This window comes from Heteronotia binoei, chromosome 6, assembly GCF_032191835.1.
Source record: "Heteronotia binoei isolate CCM8104 ecotype False Entrance Well chromosome 6, APGP_CSIRO_Hbin_v1, whole genome shotgun sequence".
NCBI classification, from domain to species: Eukaryota; Metazoa; Chordata; class Lepidosauria; order Squamata; family Gekkonidae; genus Heteronotia; species Heteronotia binoei.
In genome coordinates this window covers 35,270,053-35,285,486 of record NC_083228.1, presented here as the reverse complement: position 1 = coordinate 35,285,486, position 15,434 = coordinate 35,270,053, and the positions used below count along the sequence as shown (strand labels likewise).

General features: G+C 44.2%; 1 protein-coding gene across 3 annotated transcripts in view; it reads left to right on the top strand.

The window, feature by feature from the left end:
- Positions 1-15,434, top strand: part of PRKG1 (protein kinase cGMP-dependent 1) — a 1,148,292-nt gene that overhangs the window by 512,764 nt on the left and 620,094 nt on the right. For all 3 annotated transcript variants that reach the window (XM_060241248.1, XM_060241246.1, XM_060241247.1), the window contains one exon: positions 9,649-9,762. In XM_060241248.1, the coding sequence (XP_060097231.1) occupies positions 9,649-9,762 (114 nt within the window). The remainder of the gene's footprint in view (positions 1-9,648; positions 9,763-15,434) is intronic.

The following is a 15,434-nucleotide window of genomic DNA, read 5'->3' as shown; positions in this document are numbered from 1 at the left end:
ATTATGTATGAACAGTTGGTGGCATTCATCAATCAAAGCAATGAAGACAATTATATTTTTTGTAGACTGAGATTTCTCCCTGTTGGATGTACTGGGCAAATGGATCAGAGAGGAGGGGAAGTCATGACAAAGTACTTGTAATCCAGATGCAAAAAACTCTCATCTGTTCAAGCAAATATCATGGAAAGGATGAGAGAGATATGGCAGTAATGCAGCAAGTGTTCTGGAGCATGGTGGAGAAGGGTAGGCTAGAAGCCTTCTTGCTCTTCAGGGTTGCTAGCCCACAGGTGATAGTGGGAAATCCCCCAATTTTTCAGGCTTCTACCCTCGAACAGTCACGAACCTGCATGACATCTCTAACATGATGACATCATGCAGCGGTAATATCATCATGCTGGGAGCAACATGCATTGATGTTCTAGTATTTTGGAGAAATCTCTATGATAACCAGTGAGTTTTGCCCAAAATATCAGAACATCAGTTTGCGACATCCCAGGTGTGATCACGTCACTTCCATGTGACATCATTATGTCAGGGATATTGTTCATGGTGATGTCACCCTGCCCACCCCCCACTCCTGGAAAACTCCCACAACCCCCTCTGGTGAGAGCGTAGTACCTGGCAACCCTACTTTTCAGATGAAGAATTCTAGTTACAAATCTGAGCCCATAAGCTAAAACAGTTTCAAAAAGTCAAGTAACAGCATAGTTTTTGATATGTAATAAAGAAAAGTATTATTTTTAAAGCAAATCTACATATCAAACAAAATATATCTTACAGCTGTAACTGGCAGCCCAGCAGGTGCTTGACAAATCTCCTTTTGAAAAGTTTTATTTCAAACTGCATGGCTCCAGATAGCATTCATACACTGTGAACACCACAAATCCAAACAAAACTAAGCATAAACCAGTAAAAATGGTTTAAAATGCATTAAGAAAAATAAAGCCATAAAACAGGAGATTGGGGAGGGGGACTATTTAGGGACAACATTTAATTTTAAGATATTTAACCAAATGCCTGCTAAATCAAAATGGCCATAACTAGCTAGCCTAAGCTTGAAACAGATGATGAAGTTGTTGAGGGAGGGTGTTCCCTAATGAAAGCATTGCCACTTCAAAAGTACTTGTCCTTGGCACTGTGAACTCAGACATACTTTATACATTTATTTCTTTAAAATATTTCTATCCAACTTTTCCTCTAAAGGGCCCTCGGGCTTATAAAAAGCCCAACCGTATCAACAACAAGAGTAAAAAGAACAACTGCAATATGGATAAAAATGCTTTCAGTAGACCATAACCATAGTTCCAGTCATCTCCAATAATTAATAATAACCATAGACATTGTTGGAAAGCCCCTCCAAAGCAGTTTTAAACTTCTTCATAAAGGTCATCGAAGAGGGCACACCCTTTACCCTCTCTGATAGGCCATTTCATACAATAAGTATCACAATTGTGAAGGCTCAGGCTGAGAAGGATCTTATACTTCTAGTGGAGTGTCAACAAGGAGCTGCTTCAAGAAACACAACTGGTTCATATGAGTTTGTGTAGGAGAGACAATCCTTGGAATTCAGACTGACCTCATTCATTGTTTATAAATTTTGAGAGGGAAAATGGCAGAAGAGCTTTTTAATAGAATTGAAGAACGTAGAAAGCTGTTGAACAGACAACAATGCATGACTGCTGAGCGGGGCTTTTTTGGTAGAAAAGGCCCAGCAGGAACTCATTTGCATGTTAGGCCACACCCCCTGGTGTCACCATTGTTTTGTGCAGGTCTTTTTTTTGCAGAAAAAGCCCAGCAGCGACTCCTTTGCATATTAGGCCACACACCTCAACACCAAGCCAGCCAGAACTGCGTTCCTGCTCAAAAAAAGCCCTGCTGCTATTATACTACTTAAAGAGTTTCAAGTTGTATAGGCCTATTTTAGAGCAATTAAAATGTTGCTGTTGGAGAAATGCAACTTTAAGCTGTAGACAGCAACGAACTGAAACTTCCCGTAGAGCAATAGGAACCTACTTTGTTAGTTGTTTCTTGCATACTGTTGATCAAAATGGCCTTTAAAAGTTTGTGGTTTCATAAACTAATTAATTGTATAGAGCAAAGTGGAAAGTAGTAATAAGCTGCTAGATGATTAGCCATTACAGGAAGAATTCATGGAGGATGACTTCCTTACAGCCAAGCTGATATGTTTTTCCACTTCTTTCACAGGAAACAGAAGACAGCCACTCACTTATTAGGAAGGGGGGAAATCCTCACAATAAATGAAAGCATCATGATAGGACTATTTAGTTTATGGCCTGGTATATTTGAGAAACCAAAATGCAGTTTAACTAAGAGTGTTATTTAATTTTTAATTGGATGTGCTAAAAGTACCAAATGTTCTCACCGCAAAACAGAAATACCCTTTAGCTTGCTTTCCCTTTTATTCTAGAGGCCAAGAGAATATGTGTCTGTGTTTCTCATATTAAGTAAAACTTTTGAGGATCAGGGCTTGCATTTGATGTATGGAAGTAGAATCAACTGAGGCAAAGTACAAATATGATTACCAGGTCCCCCCTGCCACCATCAGGGGATGGGGGGCACAGATAGGGTTGCCAGGTCCAGATTGGGAACCTCCTAAAAATTTGGAGATGGTGCCTTTGGAGGACAGGGACCTCAGAGGGGTACAATGCCATATAGACCACCCTCCAAAGCATCCATTATCTCCAGGGAAACTGATCTGTGTAGTCTGAAGATGAGCTGTAATTCTGTGGGATCTCCAAGTCCCACTTGGAGGCTGGCATCTCTAAGTACAAAAGTCAAGCATTCTTAACCAGAGAGGGTACATGCAACAAACTGCAGCTCCCGTTAGCCCAGCAGCCCTTCAGAATTTCTAAACTAGCAGTTCCTTGGACAATCAAAACTGAATAAGGGTGTGGCCAGCCCAGAACTGCACCTCTAGCTGAAATTTATTTAGTAGAAATCTTTACTGATCCAACAAACCTTTGAAGATTCAGCAATAGCCATATGTGGACTGTCTGCTCGATAAATTTAACGTTGCTTTACATTGAAATTCTTCAGTTGTTTAGAAATCTCATTTTGCCTCTGAATATCAATTTGAACCACAGTGGAGGTCAGCTAAGGGGAATATAGTCAGTGTGTCAACTTAAGATATATATTTATTTCATTCTCAGTGTTTATGATACTTTTCCAAAGTACAGGAAAATAAGGTCCCTGTTATAGGTATAGGGCTGCCTGTGGGAGATTCTCTGACACCTGTTTCTGTTTTCTGTGACTGCTCCAAAAGGGTGGTGGCAGAATTTTTAAAATGGCCTTTCAGCCTGTGGGATAACCTGCAAGTGACATCACACTTCTCAAGGAATCTGGAATCAAGGTAAAACGATAGAGATTTGGTGATTCCTGGAGAGGCATGACATCACTTCTGGAGTTTTCTCAGATGTGACACCACTCCATCATTGACAGCCATCCCTCTACTCTTCAGCTGGTTGCCTACCCAGTCTGGGGAGTTTACAATCTCAAATCTAAGGAGAACGGGCAACAAATAAGGAAGTTAGAGGCATCATTCAACTGTGAAAAATGTGCCTGTTTCCAACTATAGCTACTTAGGCTGCATCAAAAACGTTTTGTTTCTCCTGAAGTTCCTTGATGTTTTGCAAAGCAAGACTTCAGAATTTCATATCAGATGCAATTTAATGACAACTCTGCCTGGGGCTTAATTCTTGAAGTAGGGAGAATGTATTCTCCATCATGGAAATGTTATATCATTAGTAGTTTGAAAAGGCATCATATATTTTTCTTCCTGTCTGTACGTGCTGCTGGGCCTTGCAGTGTCATACATTATTTTTGTGTGTGTGATCCTGAACAATTGAGTAAATGGTGGCATCTACTTGGTCACAATTTCTAGTAAACTTAAACAAGGGACCCTAATTCTCTAGAAGTTTGTTGCTTAACTGGAAAATGACAGAAGTCACCCTGAAGCAGCTCTGCTTAACTTTCTGACTGGTGTAACATATACCCTAGGGTATAATGGGGCTCTCCTTGGCTGTACCCCTCCACAGTCAAAAGGCCAGCAAGCCACGCACCACCCTATATCACATAAGAAGTGGAGAAAGGGTGATGCGGGCTTCTCCAGGGGTTAATGAGGGCTGCTGGGGGTGTGGCAAAGCTCCTGGTGGCTGGCTGCCTTCCACTCTCCTAATCCAGGGATTGTTATGCAGCTTCACCTACTACTCAATGGACAAGGTAGGTAGGTGGGGAGGAGGGGGTATCAGAAAGGTTCAGGAGCTTTGCTGAGCCCATCTCGGAGGAGCAGCCACGGCGAGCAGAGAAGAGGCCGCCGCGCCGCTGCCGCCTCGCCCGCTCCGCCTCTGGGGTGGAAGCGGAGGGGGGTGGAGGCGGGCCGGGGGCGTGGTGAGCCACGAGTCCGGGTCCTAGAAGGGCCCGGATTCGCGGCTCGCCATGCTCCTGGCCTGCCTCGCCCTCCCCTGCGCTGCTGCCGCCTCTTGGCTGCTCCTCTGAGATGGGCTCAGCCTGGGCTCATCTTGGAGGAGCAGCTGCGGTGGGAGGGGAGGGGGCAGCAGCGGCGCGGCAGCCTTGCCGGCTCCAGGATGCGGCAGCTGGCCTTGCTCCCCGGCGCCGTTTCCACCCCCTCCCCCCGCTTCCATTTTTGGGGGGAGCGGGGAAAGAGGGTGGAAATCCTGGGGTCCCCCGCCAGGGCGGGAGGGTCGGGATGCTTAGCTCAAGGTCAGTCAGCAAGTTTCATGTGGAGGAGAGGAAAATCAAACTGGTTCTCCAGATTGGAATCAGCTGCTTTTAACCTAGTGGTTGATATTTTCCTGCATAGCTCTTTGTAGCCTTCAGGTATAAACAGTCCAGGCCTTGAATTCAGCAGGAGCTCACAGAAGCAAAGCTCCTGAACCTTTCTGATACCCCCTCCTCCCCACCTACCTACCTTGTCCATTGAGTAGTAGGTGCAGCTGCATAACAATCCCTGGATTAGGAGAGTGGAAGGCAGCCAGCCACCAGGAGCTTTGCCACACCCCCAGCAGCTCTCATTAACCCCTGGAGAAGCCCGCATCACCCTTTCTCCACTTCTTATGTGATATAGGGTGGTGCGTGGCTTGCTCCTGAGTGGTCCTCCGATGTGCACAGGGAATACCCACATGCAGTGGAGGTATGCAGTATCAAGGGTGAAGTGCCACTCCTGTTTTCAAGTGGAGCAACATCTTATGAAGCACTGAATGGTGCAACCAGTATTGTCAGGAGATCTATATGTGCATTGGAGCATTTGTGGTGCTTGGGGCTGGGAGCTCTTGTTCTTTTAAGTTTAATGCAATCAAAAACTGGTAAATATTGGTCCACCTGTATATGTTACACATAAAATGAAGGTTAAATGCATCTACCTATATAAGTAGTGCTTGTTTTGGCAGCACATTTAAGTAAAATGTATCTGTACAGGTAAAAAGGTATCTTGAAAAGTTGCCATAAATATGCTCAAGTGCACTCCTCTAAAAATTTGTAATGGAAACACAATTGCAGGTAAAATCTCACGCTTTTCTTAACCGTAATGTGGTGGTAAATTTGTTTTGGATTATTTTATCGTATGTCTACAACAAAATATGTTACACCCCCTCCAGAGCCCCAGATACTCCCAGACCAATTCTCCATTATACCCTAGAATCAATCTCCATAGGGAATAATAAAGTGCCCAGCAGACATTTCCCTCCCCCCACCCCCGTTTCTGATGACTGAAGCGGTGAAGGGCCTGCTCCCACCTGGGGATTGGCATCTCTACTCACGAGTTGCTGAACTTCCAACTTCTTCAAAGTAACACACAGAGCAACCAAAGGTTCAAGTTTACCTTTCCTGTGCAAATAACCTCTGAAAAGCTTGTGCAACCAACGGAGGGTCTGGGTTGTTTTCACAGGCACTGGGAGCAGCCATGTTCTTCTGCCTACTCCCCCCCCCCCCATTCAGCCTCAAAGACACAGACACACCATCCCAAGAGAAAGCCTTTCCAAGCAGAGACTGAAGCTTCCAGAGGTGGAAAGGCACATGGTGGCTGTGGGGGGCGGGGCTTCCCTCCACTGGCCAGCTGACTGGGGACGGGAAGGAGCCTGGGAAAATGGGAGAGCCCTCGCTGGGACCTGGGGATTGGCAAGCCTAATGGTAGAGTCTCACTTAGTTTTTTTTATGATGCATTTTTGTCACATCATAAATGTTGGTCTCAGACACATCAGCACCCACATGTTTACTTAGTGCTTGGAATCTACTTTTAGTTTAAAATTGTTCCTCATGCACCCACTTTGACCACTTTTCAAACAGTTCACTCTGCTTGCAGCAGAAACTGTGTCTGAGTTCATTCCACTTCTTTCCTCTGCCACTTTTCCTCTGATGACAAATTGGTCACTCTTTGATTATCTCCAAACTTTCAAATGAAATAGCCCCTCCTAGTCAAATGGCTCTCTCTCGGCTTGGCTTCGCGAACGAAGATTTAAGAAGGGTGCAATAGTCCACGTTTGCTGCAGGCTCGCTGGTGGCTGACAAGACCAATGCGGGACAGGCAGGTCCGGCCACAGTGGCTGCAGGGAAAAGTCTGATTTGGGGTTGGTGCTGTAGCAGTGCGATTCTTCCTCAATCTCCTTTTGTCCTCAAGACCAGCTATGCGTGCGTTCTCAAAGGAAGAGACAGCCTGGTGGATGGTGTGCCTCCATGCTTTGCGATCTGAGGCTAGGTCAGACCACTGGTGATGGTTGATGTGACAGGTGCTAAGGGATTTCTTCAAGGAGTCCTTGTACCTCTTCTTTGGTGCCCCTCTATTTCGATGGCCGGTGGAGAGTTCGCCATACAGGGCAATCTTGGGAAGGCGGTGGTTTTCCATCCTAGAAATATGCCCTGCCCAGCGCAGCTGCGTCTTCAACAGCAGTGCCTCGATGCTGGTAACCTCTGCCCGCTTGAGGACTTCAGTGTTGGTCACAAAGTCACTCCAGTGGATGTTGAGGATGGTGCGAAGGCAGCGCTGATGAAAGCGCTCAAGGAGTCGCAGGTGATGACGGTATAAAACCCACGATTCGGAGCCATAGATGAGGGTTGTCATCACAACCGCTTTGTAAACATTGATCTTTGTGCCTTTTTTCAGATGCTTGTTGCTCAAATGGCAAATGGCAAGACAATAGAAAACATGCTTGCTGAAGCAGGCTAAAACATTTGCAAGTCAGTGGTATTTGAACAATATAAATGACACAATCACCAAGGGTCAAAATAAGTTTTCTTTTGCTAATAGCTGTTTGTTGTGGGTGAATGTTCCCAAGGATTAGGGCTCCTCCTCCCTTTTCTATGAAAATGAGCAAAAATAATTATGCAGATTACTTTATAAGCAAGGAGTCTGTTGAGCACTAAATGACAAGATTTTTTTTCCATCTCAAAAACACACGAAAAGTTCCAGATGCAAGCTCTATGCTTCACAATGTGCTTTTTAATTCTTAAACTGTTGTTCAAAAATGGATTTGTGAATCAGATTAAACTCCTGACTTGATGTCCCAGTATAACAGTGTTAGAATCTCTCTCCCTCCCCTTTGCTGCTGAACTGAAGAGAAATAAAATCTGTCCCTTGGCATCCCTTCCTCTTTACTTATTAATTTGTCCCCTAAGGTCGTATGTCACCAGGCTGCCATATTTTCAGATGCTGTTTTAAAGCCGCCCTGAGCCTGCTTCGGCGGGGAGGGTGGGATATAAATCAAATCAAATAAAAGGAAGGAAGGAAGGAAGGAAGATGAACTGATGTACTGATAACCAACAGAAGCGTCCCTAATACTGTCACCAAGTGTATAAGTGTGCTTTGTGCTTATGAAGTGTTAGTGCCACAAATTCATACATTAAGATTTTTATGTTTAGAAGCTTTTATCCAATCCCTTGAATAAGTATCTTCCTTGTGTTATGTGTTATCCCATGTAAATACCCTTTCATGGTCAACGTTGAAGGAGATCCCCCTGCAGTGATAAGGATGGTGGTAGATAAACCCCATGGCCTTTGGAAGTGGGAAGGACTCAGATGGGTAGAGGTTGGATCACTACCTCTTTTGCAGAAGAGGAAGAGCTCTAGATCTGTTAATGGAAACTCTTATGTCCACATTAAAAGCCTGATTTTTTAAAAAAACAATCTTTGGTGGAATAAATTAGTGTTCTTTATGCAGTCATGTTGTGATTGTTCCCACCTTAGCTACAGCCTTGGTTTTGCACTTTTTATTATAAGCTTGCAGGCAGGTTTTATTCATTTTCATGTGCAATATTTATGTAGATTTGACATGCTTTATCAATAATAAATATTAATAATAATAGAAGGAACAGGACAAGTATTTGGACTGAATAAATCTTAAATAGTAGTGATGGTGTTCATTTTGACTCGTTGAAATTTCCATAGGCTGTTGTTATTATTATTCCTTCTCCCTCCCTCTCTCACACACATACATACCCATAGTTTAGGGTTGCCAGCTCTGGCTGATCCTGGGAGCTTTGAGGGGAGTGCAACTTGGGGAACAAGTGTCATGGATGATCCCCTGGTAGTGACATCATAGCTCTGGAAATGCTGTAGAAATTCCCTGTCATTATGATAAAGCCCATAGAGATTAGGGGGGAAACTTGGAGTGTTGCTGATACCATGATGTCATTCTTCCCCTTCCATTTTTTCTCCTGCTGCTACATTGGTTGGGTACAGATTATTGAAGGTGAAGCCTGAGTTCCCCCACAGCAGGTGGAAAAAAGGTTAGCCTACACAAAATTACATATGGGAGGCTGAACCTTTTCAAATCTCTTCGTTAATTGTGATACTTGGAGTATGAGGAATTCATGATGTGTAGTTACCAGATAAGGAGACTATGATGTTCCTGTCCACTTCTCTCCCTCAGAGGCAAGATTTTCCCTCCATTTTTCTTGCACTTTCTGAATGAGCCACCCTCAGTATCTTTTTCTCCCCTAAAGAACTCTGGCTGTCCCACCCTGTCACAGTCTGATATTTTGGCTGTAAAGGTGTAGAAAAGGAGCAAGAGTCCAGTAACACCTTAAAGACTAACAGAATTTGTGGCAAGATATAAGCTTTCATGAGTCACCGCTCACAGTGAGTGGTGACTCACAAAAGCTCATATCCTGCCACAATTTTTTGTTAATCTTTAAGTTGCTACTGGACTCTTGCTCTTTTCTGTTGCTAAAGACAGATTTTTCGATGGCAATACATTGATACAGATTTAGTGGTTTCTGATATACAAAAGGCCATATTATTATGTTCCTTCTTTGTTTCTTGCCCTTCTCCAGGGCTATTTTGTTCTAGGTTTCTAAGCTCCCTTTTTAGCATGTTCAGCTGAGAGGCTATATCAAATCTGTTTCTGGTGTGTGGAAACATCTCCATTATTATTGGATTCTTCTCAACACTCAAGTTTAAAAATGGACCTAAAAACCAAACTCCCGATAATACAGCTGATCCTGAATGCCTCCTAAGATTTGTAGAATTTCCCCTAGGATGCCCATTAAGAATCATGGTTTTAGAGAAATGGTATATGTGCAACACATCTTTTCCAGTATTATTCATATATTGGTTTACAGGGGAAAAACTCAAAACTGTGTGAAAAGTTTGTGATATAATTATGTTCTTTCTCCTCAGATGGAAAGGTTGAGGTGACAAAGGAAGGTGTAAAGCTGTGTACCATGGGTCCTGGCAAGGTATTTGGGGAACTGGCCATCCTTTACAACTGCACCCGGACAGCCACCGTCAAAAGTAAGATCATATTGGAATACAGTCTTGAATTATTGTTGGCAAGTGTTGAGATTTGATTTGATCCTTTATTGGTTTCTTGAATTACTCATAACTAAAAATGTTTTAAAACAATAGGCCTTTACAGATTCATCCATTGTTGAATTTCTAATAGTGTAGCATGGACATTCTCTACAAACTTATGCCTTCTATGTCATTTTTAGGGTTTTACAGCTACACCGTTTTGTAAGTTCTATTATTTGGGAGCTTTATGATAAACTTTTCTTCTTCAGGCAAGAGCCTCCAAAGCTTTGGCAGTTGACTGCTAAAATTTGCTTTGCAAAACAGGACAAATGGAAGTTTATGCTACATCTACCACTGTTAATACATGAGATAAAGGAACTGAAAACTAGAAGAAGAACATTACGGGGATAAAGGGATAGCTGCTCATTTATTATGATGTTCTTCATTTTCACATGCTACCTAGGGCAAACAAACTGAATGGAAACCATTAACATGTACAGCTAGCTAGTGCTGTTATACCTATTATTTCTTACACTATGTCCCTTCTCGTTCTTTTTTCTGAGACGTTGTTCTGTGTCTGATTTTAACAGCACCATTCTTTTCTCATTAAAAGGGGGCAGTGCTGAGGTCAGGACTATTGTTACTCTGAAAAGAGACTTCTGGAAATACAAATGGGCAGTATTTATTAGTGCATGTGGGGTTTTTGTTTCTTTTTTTTCCATGGATGTTTAAAGCTGTTGGCAATTATGCATCTTCTTTAGGCAGTTGCTTTGTGCATCATGCCATTTAGAATGCTAACAAGTGACTTCAGTGTAATTTATCTTGCTCATTAATGCATAAATAAGTGAATGGCAGACATGATTGTAATTAGCTTTATATCCCTTCCAAAGTGCTCTGACAGGGGAGGTCACTTGTTAGAACTGAGAGGCATTTCAGCTAGATCTAGATAAACACATTCAGCTCCTTAAGGTACAGAGAGCAATTTAAGGGGGATTATTGACTAATAAACTTAAATTATTAGTATTGTCTTTGAAACTCTGATTAAAACATCTGTTTATTCTTCTGTCTGTGAGATAAATTGGCTTACTTGTTGCAAGGCAGATGTTCCAAGGAATGGCACAGAGTATGAAAACATTGATCCTGCTAAGCAGTCAGCTTTGAAAGTGAACAATTGACTTTACCTTTACCAATTGAGAACCAGTTTAGTGTAGTGGTTAAGTGTGCTGATTCTTATCTGGGAGAACCGGGTTTTTCCTCACTCCTCCACTTGCACCTGCTGGAATGGCCTTGGGTCAGTCATAGCTCTGGCAGAGGTTGTTCTTGAAAGGGCAGCTGCTGTGAGAGTCCTCTCAGCCCCACCCACTTCACAGGGTGTTTATTGTGGAGGAGGAAGATAAAGGAGATTGTGAGCCGCTCTGAGACTCTGAGATTCAGAGTGAAGGGTGGTATATAAATCCAATACCATCTTCTTCTTCTTCTACCTATCCTGATCCATTGAACAGAAGGACTATATTCCTGGACCTTCATCTAGGAGGACTCTGCTCCAAATAATCTCTTCCATCGGGGTGGATGCTATCCCTATCCTACCACTCCACTGAGCAACATTTGAAGTTTTCATCTAACATAAGTGGCTTTTCTGTGGGAGGAAGTGCCACTTAAATTGAAGAAAGTCTCCTTTGAGGATGGTCAAATCAACCCCATTAAAACCATGGCTTCAAGAACAAGGGCCTTTCCTCTCTTGGTCATCAAACTTTAAAGTAGCCTAGTGCATAAGGTTCATCAGTGATTTTCCCTGTTGATTTTTTTCCTGAAAAAAATGACAAGGGATGGGCACAAATGAGCTCACAAACTTAAGTTTCTGATGAATTTTGGCTGGTTTGTGGTTCACAAAGTTAAGTTCATGGCAGGTTAACTGGCATAAACTTTCCACAAACTTTTAAGCTCTTTGTGGAGGTTTGTGCTGGTTTGTGAATGGATACATTTCCAGACAGACTGTCTCCACTTAATCTAAACTTCACAGCAATAGAGTGGGGGAGAACTTGGAGAGCATGTAGAGGAACATCTGGGGAAAGTCCCCTGCATCTTTGATGCCTCCAGGTTGTGCAAGATCTGTTTTATACCATCCTGAGCGTGTACCTGTCAAGAGGACTGCCTGTCATTTCCACAGAAAGCACTTTCCTTGGGGCACCTTCTGGAGGGGGGTAACTTGAATCTTCACCAAAAATGGAGGGATAGTAGAGGAGAGTCAGTTGAAGACCTCCTGTGAATGTGGTATCTGCAATATGCAGGGGGGCCATTCTGCAGGGTCATAACCTCACAAATTGAACCAGTTCATTTGGGCCTAAAAAATTTGTGAACCAGGCACACCCAAGGCCAGCTCTCCCACTAGGCAAATGAGGCGGTTGCCTAGGGCGCCAGGAGAGTGGGGGCACCAAATTGGGTTCTCCATCCCCTTCTGGTGCCCCAGGCAAGCACCTAGTTTGCCTGCCTTCCATGCCCCCCATCGCTACCACTGCCTGCCACCACCGCTGCCCACCCCTCCATTCCCCTCCATTTCCTTTGCCTCTCTTCTGTGCCTCCCCCTTTCCCTGCTGCAGCACTGTGCCCCCCCGCACCTCCTCCTCCCTCCCTTCGGACCCTTTCCCACTCTGTGCCAATTTCAACGCCAGAACCGGTGCTAGCGCCGTGTTTCGGCTCTCTAAAGCCCGCCCCCTCCTCGGCCAAACACTTGAAATTCAGCTAAAACCGCACCATGGGGCTGGGCTGCGCACACCATCTCTCAGGAAGAGGGTCCTGAAAAGGCGACCCCCCGCTGCCACTGACTCCTCCCCTGGAGAGGACTCAGAGGCAGCAGGGGTAGCCCTTTTAAGATGCTCTTCCTGAGGGACGGTGAGTGCAGCCCGGCCCCGCGGCACGGCTTTAGCCGCGTTTCGAGTGTTCGGCCAGAGAGGAAAGGCTTTAGAGAGCCGGACGCGGCGCTAGTGCCGGTTCTGGCATTGAAATTGGCATGGAGTGGGAAAGGGTCTGAAGGGAGGGAAGAGGAGGAGGAGGCGCGGTGGGGAGAGGGGGAGGCATGGGGGGCATGAAGCCATGGTGGGGAGGGGAGAGGCACGGGGGCGCTTGGGGGGCATCAGGCAGCTAGTCTGCCTAGGGCGCCATGGAGCGTTAGGTTGCCCCTAGGCACACCATGCACCAAACTGAACTACATTTTCCTAGTTCATGCACATCCTTAAAAATGACATTCTGTTCAAGCAGAACTTTGGCTAGGGTTTCCAATTCCATCCTGGCAGCTTGAAATTATATTGAATTTAATTAGATCGTCTATACAATTTTGTACAGTTTTGTTTCTTAAGGGTGCAAAGTTTTATGGCGCCAATGCCAGGTCCCTCCTGACAACTGATGGGGGAGGTCCCCCATCAGTTGCCAGGAGTGATATGGCAGTGTCATTTCTGGCATATACTAGAAATGATGTCATCACTTTGTGATGCCACAGCAATACTCTGGTATTTGGGCAACAACTCTATGGCTTCTATTTTTGCACAAATACTAGAGCTCTGCTGTGATGTTGGTGGTGTGATGATATCAGTTCTGGTACATGCTGGAAGTGATTATTGAGGAAGACTCAGCATGGGTTCTGCAAGGGAAGATCTTGCCTCACTAACCTGTTGCATTTCTTTGAGGGGGTGAACAAACATGTGGACAAAGGAGACCCGATAGATGTTGTTTACCTTGACTTCCAGAAAGCTTTTGATAAAGTTCCTCATCAAAGGCTCCTTAGAAAGCTTGAGAATCATGGAGTAAAAGGACAGGTCCTCTTGTGGATCAAAAACTGGCTGAGTAATAGGAAGCAGAGAGTGAGTATAAATGGGCAGTCTTCGCAGTGGAGGACGGTAAGCAGTGGGGTGCCGCAGGGCTCGGTACTGGGTCCCATGCTCTTTAACTTGTTCATAAATGATTTAGAGTTGGGAGTGAGCAGTGAAGTGGCCAAGTTTGCGGATGACACTAAATTGTTCAGGGTGGTGAGAACCAGAGAGGATTGTGAGGAACTCCAAAGGGATCTGTTGAGGCTGGGTGAGTGGGCGTCAACGTGGCAGATGCGGTTCAATGTGGCCAAGTGCAAAGTAATGCACATTGGGGCTAAGAATCCCAGCTACAAATACAAGTTGATGGGGTGTGAACTGGCAGAGACTGATCAAGAGAGAGATCTTGGGGTCATGATAGATAACTCACTGAAAGTGTCAAGACAGTGTGCGTTTGCAATAAAAAAGGCCAATGCCATGTTGGGAATTATTAGGAAGGGAATTGAAAACAAATCAGCCAGTATCATAATGCCCCTGTATAAATCGATGGTGCGGTCTCATTTGGAGTACTGTGTGCAGTTCTGGTCGCCGCACCTCAAAAAGGATATTATAGCTTTAGAGAAGGTGCAGAGAAGGGCAACTAGAATGATTAAAGGGCTGGAGCACTTTCCCTATGAAGAAAGGTTGAAACGCTTGGGACTCTTTAGCTTGGAGAAACGTCGACTGCGGGGTGACATGATAGAGGTTTACAAGATAATGCATGGAATGGAGAAAGTAGAGAAAGAAGTACTTTTCTCCCTTTCTCACAATACAAGAACTCGTGGGCATTCGATGAAATTGCTGAGCAGACAGGTTAAGACGGATAAAAGGAAGTACTTCTTCACCCAAAGGGTGATTAACATGTGGAATTCACTGCCACAGGAGGTGGTGGCGGCCACAAGTATAGCCACCTTCAAGATGGGTTTAGATAAAAATATGGAGCACAGGTCCATCAGTGGCTATTAGCCACAGTGTATGTGTGTACATAACATTTTTTGCCACTGTGTGACACAGAGTGTTGGACTTGATGGGCCGCTGGCCTGATCCAACATGGCTTCTCTTATGTTCTCTTATGTTCTTATGATGTCAACACATTGCCAGTTACATTATTTGGGATCCCCTCCTGCTCCTGGTAAGTCTTCCTGCTTGTCAATTGATCAGTGGTCAAGGCTGAGGCCTGGTGGTGGTGGATTCCCCACCTCCAGTGGGGGGAATGGCAGCCCTACCTTTGGCAGACTGGAAGGGAACAGCAAGCTGGATGTGTAGATACGATTTTAGTATTACTAATATTTTACTTGGTGGCAGGAGAGTAGGATATACTTGAAAACATCCTTTCTCTAAGGATGTTCTTGCATCTTAAAGACACTTATTGACTGATACTTGGTAAAACATTGCTGTGGGAGATGGTATAACTTTCTAGTGTTTGTCTTTTTTTAAAAAAAAGAAAAGAAGCCAGAACAAAAGCTCCCATACTGGAACTGTATAGCAGGGTAGTATGAAAAACCTTCTACTTTTTGTTAAGCAAGAAGTCATAAAATGATGCAGGGGACAGTTGTGCAATACATCTCAAGCTAAATTGAATTAGTTTGTAGAAAGAATTTCACTTTTAAGGGGCAAAGTTTTATGGTGCCAGTGCCGGGGAAATAGTGATAGCTCCACACCAAAAGCATAACCTGAGGTAAGATATGTAGACTGTGTGCAGTGATTACACAATTCAATGTGTTTAGAAAATCCCTTGGGTTCTATTATAAGAGAATTTGCTTGCCTGTCTTTCCCTGGCTAGTGTTCCTTGCCAAGAACAGGAAACAGCACAGTTCCATGCCATGCTACTTC